The sequence below is a fragment of the Tyto alba genome, unplaced genomic scaffold (genome assembly GCF_018691265.1).
Source record: "Tyto alba isolate M040663 unplaced genomic scaffold, T.alba_DEE_v4.0 Super-Scaffold_2, whole genome shotgun sequence".
Classification (NCBI taxonomy): Eukaryota; Metazoa; Chordata; class Aves; order Strigiformes; family Tytonidae; genus Tyto; species Tyto alba.
In genome coordinates this window covers 48,817,771-48,841,872 of record NW_024881282.1, presented here as the reverse complement: position 1 = coordinate 48,841,872, position 24,102 = coordinate 48,817,771, and the positions used below count along the sequence as shown (strand labels likewise).

The 24,102-nt window shown below is 43.4% G+C and overlaps 1 protein-coding gene across 12 annotated transcripts in view; it reads right to left on the bottom strand.

The window, feature by feature from the left end:
* KCNC2 (potassium voltage-gated channel subfamily C member 2) overlaps window positions 1-8,606 on the bottom strand; it is a 105,563-nt gene extending 96,957 nt beyond the window's left edge. For 6 of the 12 annotated variants that reach the window (XM_042792912.1, XM_042792915.1, XM_042792905.1 and 3 more), the window contains exons 1-2: window positions 8,024-8,380; window positions 6,438-7,237 (exon numbers count right to left, since the gene is read on the bottom strand). In XM_042792912.1, the coding sequence (XP_042648846.1) occupies window positions 6,438-7,058 (621 nt within the window). In that variant the 5' untranslated portion in view covers window positions 7,059-7,237; window positions 8,024-8,380. Of the gene's footprint in view, window positions 1-6,437; window positions 7,238-7,526; window positions 7,693-8,023; window positions 8,382-8,402 lie in introns of those variants that run through there. The other 6 variants (XM_042792906.1, XM_042792914.1, XM_042792908.1 and 3 more) reach the window with 6 other exon arrangements.
* Window positions 8,607-24,102: the final 15,496 nt, after the last annotated feature.

Here is a 24,102-nt window from a genome sequence, read left to right as displayed (position 1 = left end):
TCCAAATATTACCACATCTATATTTTATTTGCCTAAATATTTTACTCACAGTAAAAAAAAAAATAAATCTGCAGAAACCCCCACAAGTTTCTACACTGAATCAATACACTTATGTAAATCACATTGCCAGAAGTGAGGTCTACAGAAGAGTTTAGTAAAGAGAATTAAAAGGGAACATAGTATCCCCATCGGGTGCTAAATATAGAGAGCAAAAACCCTTTCTTTCCAGTTGTGGCTGAAGGAAACTGTGTTTCCTCAACATGAGCCAAGAGTCTGAAGCACAGGATGAGCAGGAGTCGTCTCTGGAGAAATGAACAGCACTGAAACATCACTTGATAATGAAAAGAACTTGTCTCTTCCATCTTAGAACTACTGGACAGCACTTCATAAGAGATTATTAAAATATTAAACATTTCTATAGGGACGCCTTTCCTCTTCTCTGATCCTTCCACCTCAATTGCAAGGTAACTTCATAGGAAAAGAACAGTCACTTTCTGCCAATGACCACTGAGGTAGAAAAGGACAAGTTTTACACAAACTTCCTGTAAAATACCTTAAAGTTCTTACAGTGAAGGAAACTAATCAAGGATTTGGGATTAGTCCGAGTTCTGAACTTTTTTGATTGTGACTCAACACAAACTCACCAACATAAGCGAAAATGCTGACTCCTTCATAGAGTATTGATTGATACGTTTATCCTGGACTAAGTACCAGACACTTTAACAATATAGGGACTTTGAAGATACCAGTTTTATTACATCACTTTTTTCATATCCTGACTGCATCATGCGACAATGGCATGACAATGTGATACTTCATCTGACAGTAGCATTGAAACCTATAGAATATTCACCAGAAGATGTGAGCTATTCCTCCCACCACCATCTTAATCAGTTTGAAGATAAGTTCTTGTCCCCAAAGTAAACCACTTGAGAATTTTACCACTGTAAAAAAGAGTGACAGATAGCATGTTGTGTATTAACTACATAAAGGAAGGGAACATGGTCTGCGAGATTTCTCAACCAAAACACTTCTCACACCGTTATTATCCTGGGCTGTGTATGTCAAGCTAATTTCCACTTCCAGTTACACAGAAGCAAATTCAGCCTAAACCCATTAACCAAATTAGTGTCGTTGCAAGATGAATCTGGCTGTATGCACGTGCACATACGTAACAGCATCTATTTCTGAAATGATAGGACAGATCATCTCGGTGGCATTTATGTCAGAGCCATGACAAAATGCTTTTCCCAGATGAATAAGTGACAGCGAGAAGGCTGTTTTCAATGGGAAGAGGAAGCGAAGAGCTGGCTTGTTTCCATGGAAACACTAGCAGCATCAGGCAGAACAGCTGTAGAGGAAAAGGCAGAAGTTCGGGAGGCAGAAATCTTGCTGATTTTACCTCACCAGTATGTCAGTACCACCAGAGACCATCTACATTTAAGGTAGATCAAGCTGGTTTATGTTGAATACGTAATGTATTAAGCTACAGTTTCCGATTAAGACTTCTAAAAGCCAGCATGCCCTAAGTAAATTAATAAAAATTACTTACAATGTGATTTAGTCAGCCCACGTATACATGAAGCTACAGAGTGTACAAATATCTGTAACAGTGATGCATTACAATTTTTGTCATTTGGAGCAAACCTTGCTGTTTCTTTAAAAATGACAACTCCCATAGGCTAAATGCTTCAAGCAGAATGTCTGGTTTTCACCAATTTAATCTAGCTGACTCTTTTCCCACTTAAAAATAAATTCGGCACTTTGATTACCAACATGGCAAAAGGAATACCCACTTTGCGGTTTATCAACCTTTACTATTTTCTTACTATTATTTTCAGATAGAAGACATCTGCATAACTCAAAAATTATTAAAAGGTGAAATATAAAGGATACTTGCTTTCCTTGTTGAATAAAAGACAGAGAGTAAAGCTTTCCACATATAAATTAAAGGGCCTTTCCATTTCTTAAGAAAGTAAATAAACTTTGCTACTCGCTATTAATCTACAAACATATATTCTGAGATTAACATAACTTCACCACTCCATTCACAGTATCTCAGAATATCCCAGCAGCATTGCTTCCATCAAAAATTGTCTTGCATCACAAACAGCCAAATCCCTAAAAATATAACCCACTCCAGTCATTCTCCATAGTACACAATGGGTCTCTAGCTACCTAGAGAAAACATAAGCAAACCACCAAATAAACACATAAGTTATCTTTGATAAGAATGCTCTCCCATATGATTTCTGTAGCTTTAGCCTTTTGAGTGGATCTATAAAATCGTATTTTCTCCTCCTTCCATCTCACTCATTTCAACTGATTCTTCCTACAACCAACACTACCGAGTGTTCAAAGCTAGTGTAGATGTTACGGGACACTGAAAGGAGTCTCTGACAATGTAACTTCATGTAAAGCAGTAGATGGAAACTCTGTATTTCCATCCAACGATACCGCTCACTGGTCAAGTCCAGCTCCTCCTGTCAAGATAAAGCATCCTAAGATCAGTATTTTTAAGAATACTTGCAAGGCATGTCTCGACGCCTATACTGCAAGGCTTTTGTGGTTTTATCTGCATTTCAGTGAATACTTACTCACAGCAAACTTTACAAATACTTGCTAATTAGATTTTATCCTTCCCTTGTAAGCCAAGTAATTATGATCTTTACTATAGATAAAGACCTAACGGGGAAAGGGGTGCTGCAATTTGCCTTCAGCTGCTGAAAACAGCAAGAGTGTTGCAGGCAGCATCTGCTCCAGTGCCCCGGGCCACGCCGAGCCCCGCACCGCACCGCTGAGCTGCCCGCCTCCGCAGGCGCTCCGTCCTTACCCCAGAACAGATTTACAGTCCTCTCAGAAAGTGAAGGATATACAGCTACGAACTTTGTGAATCCTGGGGCCACCTTTGAGTTCTTACACTAAGTTCAGGAGCAAACCATAATACTTGGGGGGGGGGGGGGGGGGAGGAATTAATGACAAATACTAACTACTTCTTTAAACAGCATCATGTTTCAACTATTATTCAAAAGTAAAAGGCCTTAAAAGCTTGATTTGGAATATGATATCTGACACTAACACTGATGTTCTAGGTCCTGCTGGGCATCTGCAGATACTCTTTTTAAACTCAGTGCTTAATTACGCCTCTTGTACTTTCTTACAAACTATTTAGACATATCTTTGCACTTTACTAAAGAATGAGTACTTTGCACTTATAAACCATCAAAGGATACCAAAATCATTTGCAGGCATTAAGCAGCGAAACTCAAAATACACATTCAATTTAGATAAGAATCAGGTAAGTGTGTTTCACAGTGTCTTATGCCCATAGGTTTCCGTATCTACATAACAACATTCTGTCAAAGAGCACTTTGTGAACAATTGCTCTATTAAGCCTGGAGTGAAAGCAGTACCGCTGTACCTTTTAATTTCATTTCACAGTCTATGAAGTCCAAAACAGCAAAATGGAAACAGAAATAATATTCAGACGTAACTCCTGAACTTGAGAAACAAAGAAAAGCATTGCAGGTTTCAAAGCAATTGTATGTACGTGGATTACATTTTATATTTACAAAAACCCATGTTTAGTAGTTGTCGCTATCCAAGTATCAAACTGCATACACTAGAAGTTGAATTTCTTTTTTAGAATGTCAAATAAAGTAAACCTTCTTGTCAACAAACTAGTTTCACTATTTATATAACATCACTGGATGGTCTTGCTAGAATAATCTTGTGCGTGCACTATCCCCCAATAGGTTACCATGGCAACTTATATTTGAATTTCTATAAATTTCTATTTTTAGAGATCACAGTTTAGGATAAAGAAAATCACAAATATTAAGTACCATTTCATTAATAGAAAATATCCCATTTTTATCATCATCATATTTCCCAGAAAAAGACATTGATGAAATTAAATCAGGCAGTAAAGCTAAAAAAAAAATAATTACCACAGTTATTAAGAAAGTTTACCACTAAGCAGCTTCATCATAAGCTAAGCACTGTATGAGTCAGTAGCTAACATTATGAGGCAAAGATTGATGTTCACAGAGTTTTGTCTTGATTTCAGTAAGGCCAGGATTTCACTCAAATGTTTTTAGAGTTAGTCATCATTTCAGCTGACACAAAACACAAGTGTATTTGCCAGAATACTCAGAAAATAATGTCTAATGTTTCAGGTGTGGGAAAATGTTGAATTGACAGTAACGTCTCAGTTCCAAACTAAGGTTACCATCACCTTAAATTACCGTGTTCAAGAGTGCTTACTAAGTGCTTGCTGGTCCTTAAATACAAATTTATTTAATGCTTTAAAACTTGCCAGCAATTCTCAAAGTTATCTCCCTACCTGAAAGATCAAGGTACAGAGTAGCAGCCTTGAAGAAAATTAAAACACTGATTTAGACAGTTGTTACAGCTCTGACACTGCCTTACTCTGGCTGCCTGTGGTTGAAATCAGAATATAATATTTAAAAACAGTTTGTAAGTTTTAAAAAATTAAACACCTTATCTTCAAAGAGATTAATATTGCCGTGTCACAATTTTATATTATTGTGTTAATTATGACATTTGTTTTCAAATTTGAAATATCTTTACCCAAGCCACTGACAGTTCAGGATGGTCTAGTACAGATGGAAAATTTGGAAAGCAAGTGCCTACAGATTATGTCAAAGAGTGGACCAAAGTGGACTGAAAACCCAAGTGTCAGCTACAACTCCAGGGCGCAAGCACAATCAGCATGCCCACCTTCCTACTTCTCCTGGTATCTTCCATTTAACATTTACTTTGCACTCTTCATTTCTCCAGCAAAGTTGAGTGAAAAGATTCCCTCTCGTAAAAGCTGCAGAAGCGACACTGTCAGCAACTTGCCAGGAAACAGTAGGTGAAAGACAACCTGCAGCACAACCACCACACATACTACTGTTGCGTTGGGTAACTGACAGCCAAATTTTCTCGGGGATTCAGACAGGCAAGAGGTGAGCAACGTGGGTATGTCACTGATAAGCAAAGATAGACACTTCTGGTAGTTTTTATTCAGAACCGACCCTTTATTTAAAAATTACTTCAAGTAGCTGCTGAAGCCGGCTGCCATGGGAAAATGCATTGGTGGGCAACCTTCAAAAAACATAAACAACACTGGCACTCAGCAAGTGATAGTAGTAACTACGAGGACTTTTACTTTCTGTTTAGCTTACCTCACTAAGCTCACAGGAGTTGCTAACTTCCACAGAAACTGCATCAGGCCACAGGGTACAACTTAGGAAGTCACTTAAGCACATGCTTGTGGTCACATCTACGAGATTGCCAGAGAAATCAGTGGAACTGAGCAGGAGACGACACCTACCATAACTGCGCTTTTCTGCGGGATGAGGCTTAGCCCTGAACACTTCATGCAAATCCTGGTAAACATGCTGCAAAACACTTAGCACCATTTTATAATCAAACATTTCCGATTACAAGTTCTTTTTCTTGTATTGCAGGGAGGATTTGCTGGTGGCTGCTTTTCTCGTTGTTAAATTTGAGGCACCACTATGTATTTCTGTCAAAGGAATTACAACCATTTGTTTGCTCCAAAGCCCCGAGTTAGAAAACGAACCCACATCACCACTAACAACAGCAACTAAAAGACAGAAGTGCAAATCATCAAAGTAGAAAGTAGTCAGCATCAAAATCTAAAATCCCTAAATAAAGGAAACTTAGTACGATCGTTTACTGCCTTGTACCTGTACCCTCAGTCACAGAGCTAATGAGGGTCACCCTGAGAAATCAATGGAGGAAGAGCCAGGGTGACCCCCCTGTCACACTTACTTTACTGAACTCGGAGCACCTCCCAGCATGGACAGGGCGAAGCTGGGAAAGGGCTGAGGTCGCTCTCCGGCTTCGCTGTCACCACCTCACCCCAAACCCGAGACCTCTGACAGCTGGGGAAGGGATGATGGCCTCCAGCGGGGCCAACTGCCCTGGCCCCAAAAATACCTCCATGCAGGTGGATCAGAAAGGAGAACGACACCGTGGGGTTGTTTCCTACCCACATCCCCCAAACACAAACGGGTCCCCCAGTGAGAGCACCTCCAACACCCCCACCCAGGCCAGGGAGGTGAGCGTGGCTCCCTCGCAGGCTCCTTGGGGCACAGCTCCCACCGCACCCCACGTACACTCCCACGGTGGGACCCCCTCACTGCCCGACATCGCCTGCAGACGCAGCGGGGACCAGCACCACCGCCCCACGGGGAGCCAACGCTCACACCCCTCCACCCCCCCCCCCCCACGCAGCAGCCCACCAAAGCCTCGCCTCCGCGCACCCACCCACGCGGGGCGAGCTTCCCCTTGGCGTCCCACGTCCCCGCCTCCCACGCAGCGGGACCACGGCGTGCGCGCCCCTGGAAGCCCCTCGGCCTGCCCTGCCGCCCCGGGCGGGAGCGCCGTCCGGCGGCGCTTACCCTGGCAGCCCGCGAGGAGTAGGGGTCCTCGAAGAGCGCCCAGACGCGGGGCTGCAGCCGCCGCCAGCGCCCGCCCTTGCCCTCGGCGGTCGCCCCCACGTCCTCGATGCCCAGCCTCTTGGCAGCCAGGTCGTCGTCGTCGCCGTCCGGGGGTGGCTCGCCCGTCAGCAGGTCGGGCGCCTCGAAGATGTCGAGGGCCTCCTCGGCGTCGCGGTGCTGGCGGTAGGTCATCCAGCAGCAGGGCTCCACGTCGGTCTCGTCGATGCCCCAGAAGGCCAGCTCCTCCTCGAAGAGCGGCCCGCAGACGTCGGCGGGGCAGTGCAGCTTGCCGGTGCGGTAGTAGTTGAGCACATAGGCGAAGACCCCCGGGTGCCGGTCGAAAAAAAACTCGCTGGCGCCGCCGCTGCCCCGGGGGCTGCAGCCGCTGCCGGGCTCCGGGCAGCCGCCCGCCGGCGGCGGCGCGTTGGGGGGCTCCTCGCCGCCCGGGGACTCGCTCTGGGACTCGCAGGCGAGCAGGGCCAGGCGGGTCCCCGGCAGGGTCTTCAGGGTGCTGCGGTAGGTCTCGTGCCGCGTCCCCCCCACGTTGAGGATCACCCTCTCGTTGTCCTCGAGCTTCCCCATCGCTCCGGGTCGGACATGACTGGAGAGACTGGGGAGGGCGCGGGAGGCGGCAGCGAGGATGGGGGGGGGGGGGGGGGGGGAGGGAGGGGGGAAGGGGGTAGGACGGACCGGTCGCTGGGCAAGGTGGAGGGGGTGCGGGCAGCCGATCACGGGCAGGTCCGCGGTGGATGAGCTTCTGCCTTAAACGCAAAGAGAAAGAAAAAATCGAGGAGAAGCCCCCCCAGGCATGACCGGGGAGGGGGGGGATGGGGCGGGGTGGCTATCCCCCATCGCCACCGCCTGCCCCAGCCCGCTCCATCCCCTCGATCTCCCGCCGCCCCGCACCTCCGGCAGAGCCCTCCCGGCCCGCCCCGCCGCCAGCCCCCGGCTCCGCGCCCCCCACCGCTGGGCTCCTCCCGCCGAGGGCTCTCCCGCCTGCCCGCCCCGGGCAAAGATCGGGGTTCCCCGCACACACACCCCGAGACATACACGTTTCCCCTGGAAGCAGACTACCGAAATGGCACTACTGCTGCTGCTCCCGCGAACGGATCCGCCACCGTCCCCACCCCCTTCTCCCTCACGGGGCTGCGTGAACCGAGCTGACGGAATAGAAAGTGTGCGGTTAATTATTTAATGGGCATCTACCTTTTATTAGCCTCACAGCTTCACCAGGGGGAGGGGGAAAAAAAAAAAAAAAAAAAAAAAAAAAAAGGGGGGGGGGGCGCGGAATTAGAGGTTAGTCTCTTCCCTCCTCATTTTGGGAGGGAGGGATTGTTTTTTGGGAAGAAACGCCAAGCCCCCCAATAAGCTCAGGCAGCAGGCACACCCTTGGAAAAGCTGCCTGCGTGGAGCTCGGCCCGCTACTTTCTCAGACGAATCACGGAGAGGAGCGTGCATCTCGGGGAAGGGCCGGTGGAACCGGCGCCGGGCTGCCGTGGGTTTCTGCCCGCTGCCCCCCGCCAGCCCCTCGTCCTCCCCGCCGCTACCTTCGCCACAGGAGAGAAGGCGGCTCCTCTTCCCAGGCGGGCTCCGGTCGCGCGTGGCGGTGGACGCCGATTCCCAGCCTCTCTCCGTGCTTCCCTGCCAGGCGAGAACTACTTGTTGTTGGGTCTGGGGCGGGGGGGGGGGAGGTGTTTTCTTTTTTTGCTTTCCGCGTTCAGGTAGCTGTTTTACCGCCCTCCATGCTCAACTCCCAAAGGCGTAAAAGCGGCTCCCGCCCCGCGCTCGGAGATCCCGCTCCCTTCATTTTACAAGGGGGGAGCAGCCTTTCCCCATGGGCGCCGGGCCGGGGCACCTCGGGGACCGCTGGCTGCCGTAATCCCAACGCCTCTCCGGGAAAACGAACCCGAAAAGTGAAAATTGTACCTCATTTGGGGCTGAAGCTCCTCCCCGGGGCGGGGGCAGGGCAGCCGTCCCTCCGTACCCCTCCAGCCCCCCACTCCCAGCCCCGTGGGGCGGAGAGAGGCGATAGCGAAAACAAATACCACAGCTCTCCCAAAAAAGGCGACACCACCTCCGCTCCTGCTACATGTAAATTTGGTTCACTTTCAGGAAAACACACGGGAAGGGAGCGGGGCTGAGAAGAGCTTTTTTCTTTTTTTTTTTTTTTTTTTTTTTTTTCCCAGAGGAATGGAGGAAAAGCAGCGCCTAGCTACAGGTGACTTCGACGAGGAGCTGCTCAGCCCCCCCAGGAGAGGGTCCTTTGCCTGGCAGGCTGGTGCCTGCACCCCTGGGGTCACCCAGCACCCACGGCCTCGGCCGGCAGGGCAGGGGATGCTCCCGGTGTGAGCTGAATGCTGCAGCATGGAACCCCCCTCCCTGGTTCCCAGGGAGCCTGAAGAGCCAGCTCCAGCACAGGACAGCTTCTGGGGAGCCCCAGCCTGAGGGGCCCAGGGAGAGAGGGCTCAAGGACAGGAGATCCAGCCTTTAGGTCAGCTGGAAAATAACAGATACGGTGCCGCGGGTACACTTCATACGCAGTAGACTTTGTACTTGGAGGTTGGGAGTGATGGGGGAAATGGAAATTGAGAGACCCCAATAATATATGAGGGTGCCCAATGCCTGTGCCAAAGCCTTTGCCTCCAAACCAGCTGAGTTATCTTCTACAGCCTATTTTACCGATGCTTGGTTTCAACTGGGTTGGTCAAAGGGAAAGAAGCTTCCAGCCCCAGAGAGACGATGTACAAAACAAGAGGTCATTGCTCTCGCCACTTCCTCAAAAGAAAAATCTTCCTTCACACCAAAGGTGTTCCCTGGCATGAAGTAGGGTAATGAGTGGAATAATGGTACCTGAAACATCCCCCTTCCACATCAGAGCCTTCGGCTGGGCACTTGCTGGCATTGAGAGGGAAAAGCTCTGCTGGAAGTGATGCTCGGAGGACACTGTGCTTAGACCAGATTGCTTTAACCCAAATCTGTCTGTACGTGGCATCCATGATGTAAACACAGACTCCCAATGCAGCAACAACTTTAAGAAATGGGATTTAAAAGCTTTCTCCGGATGTACGTTTTGAATGTCCTAAAAGGCAAAATATATCCTGCCAAAGCAGATATAATCAGTTAGTGAAAACTCCCAGGAGCCAAAATTAATATTCAGTTAAATAGTTGTAAATCCAATGGAAAGGACTCACCCATCCTAAACCAAAGCAACACTGCTCACACCATACTCACTTTTCTTTGCAGAGGGGATTTTTCTGAAAAGAAGAAGGAGGGAGTAAGACCAAATGAATATTCATTGTCTTCTCTCTGACCTACGAGAGGTTTCTGGAGAAATGCAATGTATTAAAGCTCTGCAGCATTCATCCATTACGGAAAACCATGGGGTGGCAGTAGCTGCCAAAACACTAGACAAACTGCATCATCACAGAATACCAGGACTTCCCTCTGACCTGTCACTGTCTGCTTAAGTCCCATCTGTGCTGAAGTTATAAGACAAGCACTCCCTTCTACAAAAAAATAAAAAAAAACAAACAAACAAACAAAAAAAAACACAAAACAAAAAAACAACAAACCATCCCAAAACACAACAAAAAAACAAACCACCACAAACAAAAAATCCAAACCAAAACAACGAAACCAAACACAAAATCCCCTAAAACCCAGCCCCCCATAAAGAAAAACATAACCCACCCAACAACCTAAGCAACCTAAGACTAACAAGTATGGCATCTCATAAACAAAAACTTTATATTCATACTCCATAATGTCAATGCTGTGAAAAATGCATGAATTATGAGAGATCTGTGTACGCTTCAGGTTTCTTATGCACACGGGGTTTTTTATTGCATTGCAAAGAATAAGCCACAGAAATAGTTTTTCTAGTTGGTAAGAAAAGAAATGGACTCTTCCAGAATATAATAGTTCTTCAGTCATGTCAAAATGCCCATATTCTACAACATGTCTGTTACTAAATATAATTCTATTAATTTCTCTGTATGTCATTCTTCCTTGTATTTTCAGCATGTGGCAGACTTATCGGTAAGAATTAAATTATATCAGACATTGACTTCCAGAGCCGACATTTTCTTGAATGACTATATTCTACATAAGCAACTGTAGTAGCATTTATGAATTAATTTCCCCTCTACAAGAGATTGACCTGAATTTTTGCACTCCTCAGTGCTTCCAATAAAAGTAAAACCATGAGACATAGAGAAATGTGCCTCCTGGGTGAGTCCTACCATGAAATATATCTGCAAATGGAAAAAAACTAATAACTATTTACACATACTGTCTTAAACATATTAATGTAAAAGTTAAGTGGTAGCATTTCTGTAGCTCAGGAATTGAAACTTTCTTTGAGGAACTGAATGACACTGAGCAGTTCACAAGCAATTTTCCCTGCTGGATAGGTATTGTGAAAGGAAAGGTCTTATGTTACTGTTTTAACCAACAAAGCAAGAAAATTGGATGTGAAGACTTCTATGAGAAACCCAAGACAAATGAGCATTTTGCTTACTAGCAGCAATCATTCTTCTTGCAAGCTTGAGTACTGCAATGCAAAGCCATTGGGTTACCAGCTGTCTAACAATAAAAGAGTAAATGGAAGAAAGGACATGTGGAACAGAAAAACAAATTTAAGGACAAATGCAGTGTACCCCAGTTACAGTCATGCTCTAAATCACCTTCTGGAGGAGCTCTGTCCCTGATGACTAGGGGGTCCCTGGGGACATTAACCTGCCCAGACACCATCTGTCTTCCTGAGGCAGAAGCCACCAAGTTTTTCTAGTCCAGGTCACCATTTCATATTTTTCATATGATGTTGCAATCGGGAAAAAAAAAAAATTCAATTTTATAATGGAAAATTATAATTGAAGACAGTGTGACACAGCCCAAATATGATTAATTTATATCCGTTTAGTTGATGATTAAGTAAATGAAGTAGTTATTTTGAATATCCACTGTCATTAACATTTTATTAAGCTTATACTTGTTTCTTTCACATATTTTTCTGTTTTCCCTTATTATTTATAATCATCTTTACTGTTTACAATTATATGTACTAATTCATTACAGATCTTGCAGAACATGACAGCCACATTATATTGAAGTACATTGATGATAAGACAGAATCCAACTCTGAAACTGCAAAAAAAAGAATGAATAGATTAAGTAAATGTCTGTGAAATACAACTGTAAGGAGCCATGGTGTAGTTAAATTGGACAAGGCTAGAAACAAAGCCAGCAGAAAGTTGTCATTATTTTAAAATTTCAAAGCATGATTGCATTTTTAGTTAATGCAATTGAAATGTAAGCTTGGTTTGATAAATAACACCGAATTGGTGAAAAAAGGTCTTACTGTAGAAAGATATAAATAAAACTAAGATTGGACAAGGCAGATGGACAAAATGTGAAAGCTGTCATGAAATTAGTCTACTGTTAGTCCCACAGTGGCAGGTGGGAGTCCCCTGTATGAGGCACTGCATACACACAGGTGTGCTTCATCTGCCTTCCCCCAGTCCAGAGCCTCAATTCTTTGTGAAATTCTGGGGAATGTGGTACCTCTCATCAAAAAATGAAAACCTGGAAAAGTTCCTTGTATGTTATATTTATCAAGAAAAGAAAAACTAGAGAACCCAAAATTGGGGTTTCCTGAGAAGACACATGATACCGTATAAAAAAAGAGGCAAGCACTGATTGCATTACCTAATTAATAATCCACAGCACAACCCATGCTACATGGTTAAGTCATTGCCTTCCCTGGTGGTGGATAGGAGGTGGTAAAATGTACAGTTTTACGTACATTAAAATAGGCTTCAGGTTTCTCTTTTCAAAAGAAAGGGGTGTTGGGAAGGAGAGCGTGAAGCGACATCGCTGCAGAGCTGGGCCTGGCCCTTTCTACCTCATGTTAACTCCAGCCGCAGCCCTGTGTCTCACACAGCTCTGAGCTGAACAGTTACACTTTCCCTTGGAAACCCTCATGTTTCCCTCTGCTGTAAGTTGAGACCCTGGAACACACCAACGTGTACGTTCTCATCGTCTTCTCTGTTCTCCAGTCCTCCCACAGGTGCTCGAAAGATTTCAAAGCAACATTCCTCTTCACAAGCTTCTGATACCACAAGCTACACCATTTCTTTCACCTTTCCAGGTTCAGGCAGATCCAGTGCAGAACTGGCCAATTCTCTTTTGGGGCTGAGCTAGAGCTGGACTCCTTCTACAGGGTGTCCCTCAGATTCCCCCTCACAGTGAAACTCAAGCCTGTCCCATTCCGTCCCAGCTCTCTCCAGAGACATCTTCCCCATCTCTTTTCTGCTTCTCTCCCCAATTCCTTCTACCTTCCCCTGTTTTCCAAAGCTCTCAGCGCTGGCAGGTGCAAGTTCAGCAACCTGCTTAGCATCGCCTCTGCAGCAAAAATGCATTCCTTCAAATGCGAACAGCTTGACTAAGCACGTTGGGTGCAAACGGCAAGGTTTGGGCAGCAGGACTGGAGGGTGCCTGCAGGGAGGGGGCCATGAGCTTCCCGGTGCCAGTCCCATACATTTCCAACTGGCTCTGCCCTGCTGGGAGCAGCCCCCAGCCCTCCAGAGCCTCAGCCAGCCAGGAGCCCCCAACACTTGCCTCCCATGTGGTTGAAATAAATAAAATAAGTGAAAATTCCTCAACTCAGCACTGTTTTGCCCACGATGTGCCAAGAACACGCATACAAGGCAAGTGGAGCTGTTCCAACCGATTGCCTCCTCCAACCAGCCTCATAAAATTCCAGACCCAAAGCACAGGATCTCACAGGGGGCAACCCCTTAGATACCATCAGCCTCTGCTCTCAATTCCACTGTTCCTCTAAATCAGGAGTGGATCCCACACACCCTTTTCCCAAACATCAACCACCCCAGAATCTTCTCCTAGCCACTGCCTTTTTCATTCATTACCCCGGGGTGCCCTTTGGCTCCCTCCAATTACTAATGCCAGAGGTATTAACAATGGAAGACGGTGGAAAGAAGGATTACTCACCTGTTTCTGCTGTAATTCAAGTAGCTTTGCCAGTGCTGATTCACATTTGTGGGATGCACATTTTCTCAAGAGATATAGGATATTACATTCCACTTATAGAAGAGGCATTGCCTCAGGCTCTGTCCGTACTCACATTTTTAGTGGCCAGTGCTGAAATAGTTGGAATGAATTTTTGATCTATTCTGAAATTTTGCTTCAATTCCAGTTAAAGGTCAGTGATATGTCTTTCTCATTCATAACTTGCCAGCACAGGATGCCACTTCTGAGGGACTGTCACCTGTCAGCAAGATTGTGCATTTGTAAAGAAGACTAATTAAACAGTGAGAACAGTACTAAGTTCTTCAACAGTCATTTACTCTTTACTTCAAGTAGAATGTAAATACATGGACTGAGCTTTTTTCAGGTGCTCTATATACTTACAGAGACTGAAAAGAAAGGTCTTGGAATGACCTAGTCAAACATACGGAGCCCTGAGGGACAGCAATGTATGCAGTACCTCCAAACTAACTAGTTACAAGTCATGGGTATGAGCCTGCATCATACAAAAGAGGTAAATATTTCCATTTGTAATCAGAAAGCACGGGGAGATGAAAAAAAGGGGAAATGCCCAAGCCACGTATCTTCTCTTACAGAATGGCTGTCAGAGCCAGCAGAGATGAGCTAGCCTGCACTGACCTCACTTCTGATTTCCAGCACAGGAACACAAGCCTCATGAAAATTTTGGGAAATGCTATTCCCAACATTTCTGTAATTTTCTATTCTTTATCCATCTCATTGATTTTGGACTGAAGTTTTGGGGCAACACATCAATAATAAAATTTTGTGTTAACATACCGAAGGCCTCATCTTGTTGCCAGTCTTAAGGCACTCCCATAATATAAATAATCAACAGTCACCTAGAAGATGCAGGACATATAGTTTTCTTCAGCTACGGAAGAGCATGCTCTGAAATAACTAAATCTGTCTAAGCAGAAGTGCCTTATTATTATTTTAGCAGTCTCTTAAGGAAAAAACAAATCAAAAAACAAACAGAACAAAACATGACAAAAACACCCAGATCTATAACACAGTTTGCTCTGAAACATCTGTCATTTTCATTTCATTGGCAAAGACTGTATTAAGAAACAGCCAATTTACAAGGGCACTGTACAAGTACCACTAAGCAACCTTACAAATAAACTTAAAGCAATCTTTAGTTTCTAAGTCTCTGAAGTGATCAAATGGAGTTGGACATAATTTGACTCCTACAGAGGGGGAAAAAGAAAAAAGGAGACCTTTACATTTTTATTTTGCTAAATTATATTATCTATCATCCAGCACACACTGTCTACTACCTCAGTCGATATTCAAACTGTTATTGAACAGCTAGTCTGTGTTTTTAAAAGAATAGGTCCACTTAACATTTTCTGGAAGCAGTTTTATGTTTCACTTAATGCTACCTTTTAGTGATTTTCTCCTAAAAATGGTTCAAATCTGATACATAACCCACATATGATGGTGATTTATTTGAGGAAGTCGGCAAACCCACCCTCACATGCCATCAAAGATCAGTGAAAACACACTAAAAGGACTACAAGGGTTTTCAGATGACTGGCATTGCTCCACTTAGTTTCTGCATTCCACCAAACTGGAAACCTACCTCACTCATCTATCATTTTCCTCCTTTCTCTGACCAACAAACTCCATTATTTATATTAATTTTTAGTAAGAGACCATAATACATATACCTCAAGAAGGCAAGAGATCTGCTTTAGTAGGTTATCTTCTGAAGATGTTTGCACTGATGATCTTTGAGGCACCCCTGAAGCTACAGCCATTTAATTGATCACTCTATTAGTGCATGGAAGAGATTTTGTAACAACAGTTCATTCTCTACTATTGAATCAAAGTTTGATATTTATGTTTTGGAATGGTTTTATCTGCCCATTGTGAGTAGTTATAGTTTACATGTCAGAAGGGAAACTCCTAGTGTGCAAGTGGCAGAAGTCTCCCGCAGAGTCTTACTGACTGAGGCACGCAGATTTTAAATCAGATGCCTTAGCTATGCAGGAAGCAAAGAGATTTCTTTGTAGTGTCTGCAGTCTCATATAGCAGACCCAATCTCAGTGTATGCAAGCTTGATTAATTTTGACTGCCTCCATTCAGCTGCAGTCAAGTTTTTCTCTCCTAATTTTTTTCATGCTACTTTGCAGACAAAATTGCCCAAATCTGGACTGAGCTGTCTACTGCCATGGAAACAGAACAGTATTCTCAAGAGATAAACACTGCATCTCCTCTGATTGTGCTTCAGTCTTGCTTGCAAAAGTTAGAGGTACTGGCACAGATTTTTGATATAACCTGTACGCTAGACCATTACCCTACCTGAGGGGAGAGCCAGATGGGAAATACTAGATCCATCACGGGGAGTGTCGTCAGCATTTCCTCCTCAGAGGCAAGGTGCCAGTGAGCCTTAAAGAGCTGTGCAAGGTTATGACGAGTTAGAGAAGTCTTGTCAGAAACAGCCCAACTCAGTATAAGGAAAATAATATAAGGTTGTAAAACTGCAAGTTGATTTCTAAAGCCTCTGCATGTCTTTGAATGAGTCAGCTTATATACTTAAGCATAGAGTAAAACCGCATTGGCCACTTTGACTGTTACACTTAATTGTCAGAGAGGATGCCATGTCCATGCTAATCTTGTAAACATGTCAGCAAAGTTTTCTACCCTTGAGATCTTTTCCCTAATTGTTTCAAACTGCACTGCTCTAGTTGCATAATGCCTTCCTTAAAGGAAAAAAAAAGGACTAGTCTGGAGCAATGGGGGGAAGGTGTGGGCTCAGGGGTGGCTGTTGCTGCAGATGCTGCTAAGGGGCACTCTCGCTGAGCACACATGGGGCAGGGAAAGCAGCTACAACACAGTCACGAAGACCCCAACCCCTGGCCACCTACCCATCCTGTGCACGTGGGGTGTAAATGGAGCTGTGGAGAGGCATGTCTGGACCAGAGGAAACAGGGCTGTTGGGACATCAGCAGTTTTGTCTAAGGCCTTGCATACCTCTTGCAGTAAGAACTCCGAACAGAGATAGATGTTAGGAAACCACAGAAAATACGGTAGGGCTTGATTTTTAACATCTGTGTCCCATAGGAGGAGTGAATACCCTCCTAACTTTTGCTAGTCAGTTTAGCTTTGGTAATTCCCCTAAGCTTTTACATATTCAACAAGAGAAAGTCACATGCCTTTAAAAGTCTAGAGGACCCTGCTTTTTTTCTGCAGAATGAGCAGACAACCTAAAGACTGTAGCAGCACAACAGAGGTGCCTGAAGCAGCTGCCTGAAGCTAAGCAGCACACTCCTGCCAGAGGCTAACCAAGAGCCTGCCACAAGCACCCCTGGCTGTTTCTTGACATGGGGTTGCTGTAACACCTTCTTCATCCCCCCTACGTATGCAGGCTAAAGTGACCTGAGAGTTTTGTACCCCTCTTCGGCAGGTATTTTTACTTCAAGATCACAGCGTGCATGCCACAGCAGGGATATAAGCTTACTGGCAGCCGCTGGTGGGAATTCAGGGTGTCGGTTTTGTAACCTTCACCTTTCTACTTAGCTTGCAGTTCGGCAGTTAGCAGTATTGGCAGACAGACAGAAGTCAATCTGCCATTGCCATCACAAGGAACATCATTTAAGTATGCAAGACAGCTACTGCAAGGCATGCACAAGGAAGTCCCTTACTGCCGCTTTGTTCCACTCAGGTTCTCACCTGCTTTTTCTCAAGATGGAGGTTAACAACAACAATAGACACACAACAACAACAACAACAATCTTTCTGATTATATTTTGTATTATATGTTGACTGTCAAAATGGAACAACAGCATGCCCACATCATGTTGTAATTATTTTTTATAAAATTTATGCAGCCAAAAGAAGTATCGTAAAGGAGATTCAAAGGATCTTTCTAAAACAGCATGGATTCTAGAGATCTGTTTGGGAGTTGCCTAAATAAAGGAAATCCTCATGGTATTTTAAACCCCTCCTACTTAGAGCTCTACCTTAGCGTTCCTGCTAACCTATGCAGAGATGAAGATTTGCTCTGACTTTTCAATAATCTTTGCATTCTACAAATCGTTATCATTGATATTTGTTAAGTGTCAGCCTGAGATGTTTGTGGTTACATTGTTAGCTGCTTGGATCATTAGCATAATATTCCCTGTCTCCCATCCTCATCTCTTCTCTTTGTACCTTTTCCAACTCAGGTTTTACATTTTCTGCAGCAAGGATTGTATCCTAAAGTAATCATTTGCATAGTGCCCAGCTCAGCCCATGGCTCAGTTTTTAGGAGCTTCAAAGCTAGAAAACACATTAATCAAACAGTAACTGGCATATGTCCCAGCTCAGAAGGTTTCAGCGTCAAAAGGAGAAGCAGAGTGGAAATCAAAATGCGAAAAGAGATGCTCTGAGAACACAGTTGCCATATTAAGTGTACCTTTATGCTTCTCCCAATGCTCTGACTGAAAGATTGCTACCCCTCTTCCAGACAAGGAAGCTCTAGTTTAAAATCTAGCAGTATCATAATTAATGTGAATATTACACTAATCTTGGAAAAAAATGCCACTACTTATCAGGTTCATTTACATTTTTTAATAACTCCTTGGTTTAGGCTTTTAATACTAATTTTGAGAACTGCTTAGGAGTTTCCGTATGTCAGCTCACGTCCCACACCCACCCAGCCCTTCCCTGGGGCAAAATGAGTACAAGAATATAGATGGGCAAAAAGGTCTCTGGTCAGTCGCTTCTCCCAAAGAAAGAACATTGCTGCATCCTATTCTGGCAACAGGACTTTCAGCTTCACAATACAGAACTGACATAAAGCACTTCCAGTAGCACAAAGACATGTCACCAGCCTCCACTTACATTTCATTAGATTACTAAATTGACATCTACCATGACAATTTTTGTTCAATGCTTCTGAACATTTTCTATCAGGATAAATGTTAGGAACTGTCAATTAAAACTTAGTCTAAACTGAGAATTGCTATGTTGTTATCACTCTAGGTTGTTTTTTTAAGTACCAGAACCATCTTTTTCCACCTTTAAACTGTTCATAGATAGGAGTTATGAATTCACAGCCTACATTAACTACTGCCATCAAATACTTTCTACAGCCCAAGAGCACAAGTCAATCTAGTAAGTCATCAAGAAGATTGCCTTTGAAGTGAAAGTGCAAAGGAACAGTTTGAAGTCCATAATTATTTGGAACTTACATGGTTACTGGTTTTACTACTCCTTTCATTTTAGTGAGAGAAAAATGCAATTAAGCCAAAAAGAATACTAACAAGTTAGTAATCTTGATGTAATCCTCACTAGTGTCTAAAGCAACCTTGTGGTCAGCTCCTTCGGACTGAAAGGCATTTCATCATTTTCTGTATTATTCATGGTCGTTAATTCACTGGGCAGGAGGGGGAAGGCACTGCAGAAATTAATACAGTAGTAAATTAATGACAGGGCTGAAGAAAAATCTTGCCTGGTAATAGTGCTCTTTCATATGTTTACTGAAAAAAACCTTTCAGTTCACCAGGGTAGAGACAGACTAATTTAAGTAAAAGGAATAAAAACAGAACAGCAGGAAATAACAGAAGTTCTACATCTTGAACATTGTTCAAGAGAAGTGAGGTTTGACTTGGGAATTACAGTAAAGTATCTATAGACTGCAGGTGGTATGCCTGTATTCTGTGTGTGAGACAGGAGCAGGGATTAGTACAGTTATCATAATCTAATAAAGATGTGTTTCAGTTAAGACAAATATTTTTCCATCAAAAATAAACAGTGATAAAACCTATTCTAATAAGTATCTGCATACATTATTATATTACATGCCATTTATTAATTGCATAAGAAGAGACTGTTTACATACAGTGCCTGAAAAGACCTGCTGTTAAACACCTCACATTCCAGTTCAGCTTCTTGTGCCTAGTTTAGGGCATCATATTCAGCGCAAGAAAGGCACCAACTGTCACTTAAGGGAGAATAATAAGAAAGGGCTAAATATGACCACTTAATGTAATTTTTCTGAGCAGTCATATTTACCAGATTTCAGATCAAAGGGAATCTTTTGCATAAGGAAAGGATAGGATAGTGGAAACTAATCAGCTTAACCAACAGCAAGAAAGATTCGGGTTAATCAGTAGTGAACATTTTCTGACATGAAGTGCAGTGAAGCAATAGAACAGATTACCTGAGAATATAGTGGAGTCTCCATCACAGATGAAAAGAGGGCAGACACACTATTTTTTCCAGATAATCTGGCATGGTGGAGTAGACAATCTCATTAAATCTTTTCAAGGCTGATTTCTTCTGACTGTATGTGAAGGAAAAGTATTTCCACTGACCGATACTACTGGGTAGGCTTTTCTTCACAGATGGTGCTCCAGATGGAAAAGTCAAAAAATACGAATGAACAAAAGCTATTAGGGAGTAGTGGTGTCATCACAGCTACTGTTTGCTTTTATCTGCCTAGTCTCCTATCCTCTCCCTCAGGGATTTTTGTTGCTGGATGTTACTTCATATCTGGATTTATTTCAGAAGTGTCCTTAGGATTATGGCTGTTACTGGAGAAGCTAATTTCCAAGAATCATGATCCCCAGAGAAGAGAGTTTGGAGGCATATCACGATAAAATTCTAAAGAGAATTTAAAAATCACGTAGTCTGGAGAAAAAGGGGGTAAGTATCAGAAAATAAACACAAAGCACGTGGAAAGTTAATTATCTGGCACTGATAATTGATTCCCTTCTCACCATCTTGGTTTTAATAAACAAACAAACAACAAACGTTTCTGGGTGCTTATTTCCCTACAGTTACTTGAATCCATGCAACAGTATTATCTAGAACAGATACTTCTCAAAAGTGTATTCAACCCATAAAAAGCAGACTATGGTAATTTGTTTTCAACTGTGTTGTTTTATCAGGCACTTTCAAAATGCTGGTTTTAAAGGAAAATAAAAAAAGTTAAATTGTATCTTTGATTTGACTTCTGTTGCTGTTCCCTTTGGTCATGAAACAATGAAAAAGGAGAAGAATGCAAGAATGTCTAGTGGTTGAATACAACTGCAGTATTCACTACTGAAACCTGCAGTTAATCACTAGCATCTGCAAGGCAAATACTTATTTCGAAAGAAATTACTCCAGGGGAATAATTTTACCAGTGTGAGTGCAGGATTTAATTCATGCCAAGACAAACCATAGAATCCCAGAATTAGTCATAGGAGTCATTAAGCATTCACTTACTTGACAGAGGTTGTAAGAAAAGGGAATACAACTTTAAGACACATCACCAAAGCTGCTATTTTACCTTCCAATCATTTTAACATGTGCTGCCCTGTAATGGCCTGGGGTTTCCCCTCATGAAGCGTAAAGCACTGTAAAGCAGGTATTGTCCATGGCGTGCTCCTCCCAAAGTGAGTCTTGTGAGGGCCTTGGCCGAAACTCTTAAAATAAGAGCGTGTGCAGAATTACCAACAACAGATAAAAAAAAGACAGCAGAACACCAGGAGGTATCCTCAGAACAGAGTCATTTTGAAGCCGAGTTAATCAGATCCTGCTGAGTTCCATTCCCAGCTTACAATCGAATGTGACAGGTGGTGTAAAACAGAAGTATGGGGTAAAGATGGGGAAGAAGCCCCACAGATCCCTGCTGCAAAGCAGCTCTTTGCCATCCCCTGTTTTTTCATCTCCACCACTGCCCCTAAGTGCTACCATTTTATGTCTTCTGCCTAACCTTTCCTCACAGCTTCTCTCTAGTTCATCTCTTTCCAGCCTCTGCCCCATTACACTTGCTGCAGCTAGACGGTACCAAGGGGCTGACGTTTTGAAAAGTTGCTGTAGAGACCAGCTTTGCCATGGGAGGGACAGTCCTTGTCCTCTGGCTTCGCAAAGGCGCGCTAGTAGGTAGCTGAACATCTGCCAGAGGTCTCCTCCTCAGAAGCCTCTCCCAGCAGGGTTATGGCGGGAGCCCACCGTTGCAGCGGTTCTCAGAGCCCGGCAGCGAGGCCAGCAGCCGTGGGCGAGGGGACGGAAGCAGGCGCCTTCGCCTCCCCCCCCAGCGCTTGCGAGGGGCTGCCTGCTGGCCTCGCTGGCCGCGAGGAGAACCTCCCAGGCCTTCACATCATTGTTTCTGGCACTTGGAAGGGGTCTGCCAAAGAGGTTCTTTCACACTACTCAAAAGGGCAGTTTGAAAGCATCAAGTTTCCTCATGAGCAAGATACCTAGGCAACACACCTCCTAAATCTTGTTCTTCTACCTTTTCCAGAGTCTCTTAGGTTCCTCTCTTCTCCTAAAACTGGGAGGGTAAATGACAGCAAAAGGTCAGAAGACACAAGCTAAAAAAATAACACAAGCCAGCAAAAGATCCTAAAATATTAAACCTCTTTCAAGAGAATGCAGCCTGCAAAAAAATCAAACCACAAAGAAATGGCTATTACTTTTCCTATTTTGAAGCTGCTTCTCTGGGGATGCTGGACACACAAAATCCTGACGGTCAATAGCAACAAACACAGAAATTTCCATGCACAAATCCCATTAATTCCACCGAAATTATAACACATGAGCAAGGAGGAAAAAAAGCCAGAATACAGGTACTCAGATACTATAAATTCAAAGTAAACACGACAGATACTATAATAAACATTAAGAAATCTTTGATAAAAAGATTTTTTTTTTTTTCTGAAGGGTACTTTCTATCACCTTTAAGTCTCCAGTTCCCCACAATCAAAAATGAGTGCAACAAAAATGTAGGAGACATAAACCAAAATAATACATAGGATCATCATGTAGGTACTATCTTACCACACTTCCTTCTTAAATACCTTCCAGTGCAGTTAATATTTTGAAACGTTCTCTGTGGGAAAAATAGCCTAAGAAGGAAAGGAAATACTGCTTGCCTCTTTCACCATTGGAGATGCCCCATGATTACAAGAGTCCTTCTGACAGCTTCTCAAAGGCAAGATGGTTAACAACGTGAAATGCAAGTACAGAATTATCTCAGTCTCTAAATTGCCGAATGTGAAGGAGGGGAAGCATAAATTAGTAGAGTAATAGAAAAAAAAGCTTGCGATTTTCTACCTTCCCTTTTTCTGCAACAGAAACTTACCTGCTTTGTTTTTCTGTGGACTGAACAGGCCAACACATAAGAAATCAGTTCTAGGCTTTCTCTTTTCATACGTAGAGATAAGTTTGCTTAAAAAACAAAACAGAACAGAAAAACAAAAGCACCAACCAACCAAACCCCAAAACCCTGACAAGACCAAAAACCACCAAACAAACTCCCCCCCACTCCAAAACTAAACAGCACCTCCATACAAACACACAGTGGTAGATACATTTTCAATCTTTTTGTTTTTTTGGCCCTAAAGACACACAAAATTTGATCAGCTGGCAATGACTCTTATGGAAGAGAAATGAGCTCGTGGGTGTGAATCAGTAAGAATACCTCCCTCTCAGCAACAAAGCTATCCCAGGCAATGATGCCATATTTCCATTAGCTGACAAAATTAAGCTACTGAAGGCTTGCGCATGTGCCTGTGTTTTGCTTTTTAAAAGTGCTCTTAAACATTCCAGCTAACAGTGCCAGTGCATATTCATTTGATGAAGTGGTCATAGACCTTGAGAATGAGGAGTTATATCACTTCATTAATTTCCACTTGTCTTCTGGGAGCATGCACATCTAATAGGACAAAATATGTTTGCAGCATAATGCACTTGTGATATTCTCAATTATGGCAGGTTGCTAAGACTTTGCAGCAGAAGTGTAAATCAGGGTGGCATGAAGATACCTAGTTTTATTAAGCAGTGAGTTTCAGGGAAGAAGCCATCCAGTTTCTCTGACAACCTTGCTTCTAAGAACACATCCTAATTCAGAAGACATGGGCAATTCTGAGAAAGGTAGCAAATGCAGAAAAAGTTTTGTTGGAAACATATTTAAAGTCAGTAAACCCTAATGGACACCTCCAGAAAGTTTTAAAGCTACAAAGCATTAATCAAAGAAAAGGATTGGGATTCATCAAATGTTTACAAGTAAATAAGAGAAAATCAGAATGCAATTAATCAGGGCATTGAGACCACTGTTAAAGAAAAGATGTCAGACACCAGAGACCGTGGTTTGACTACAGTCTCTGTGTTTTTCTACTAACTGTGGGCATGGTGAGCCAGCCTTGGATAGAAGGTAGTTTGAATTCTTTGTCACCATCTCAAGTTTAGACAATGAAAAACAGTGGGCAGATGGAAAGTGACTTTTGTGAACCCCACTAAAAACTCACCATTGACATCATACATGATGTTTTGAGGCAGTCAGTGAGGCATAACTGACCTTGTAGTTAATAGAAATTATATACCTAGCAGGTTTTACATAATTACCACAGTACCTACTTGTATTTTCAGGCAATTTATGACCTTTAGAATTTATCATAGATTACTCTTTTAAGGATTTGCCTTCAGATTAAGAAAAAAAATAATAATGCATGACCATCAAAGCTATGGAAATAACGTTCTTATAACAGCACCTCACTTCAGGAGTTAAAAACAAAACAAAACAAACAAACAACAAAAAAACCCACTTAATTTGCAGATGTGACCTATACAGCCTCTGCTGGTAAGC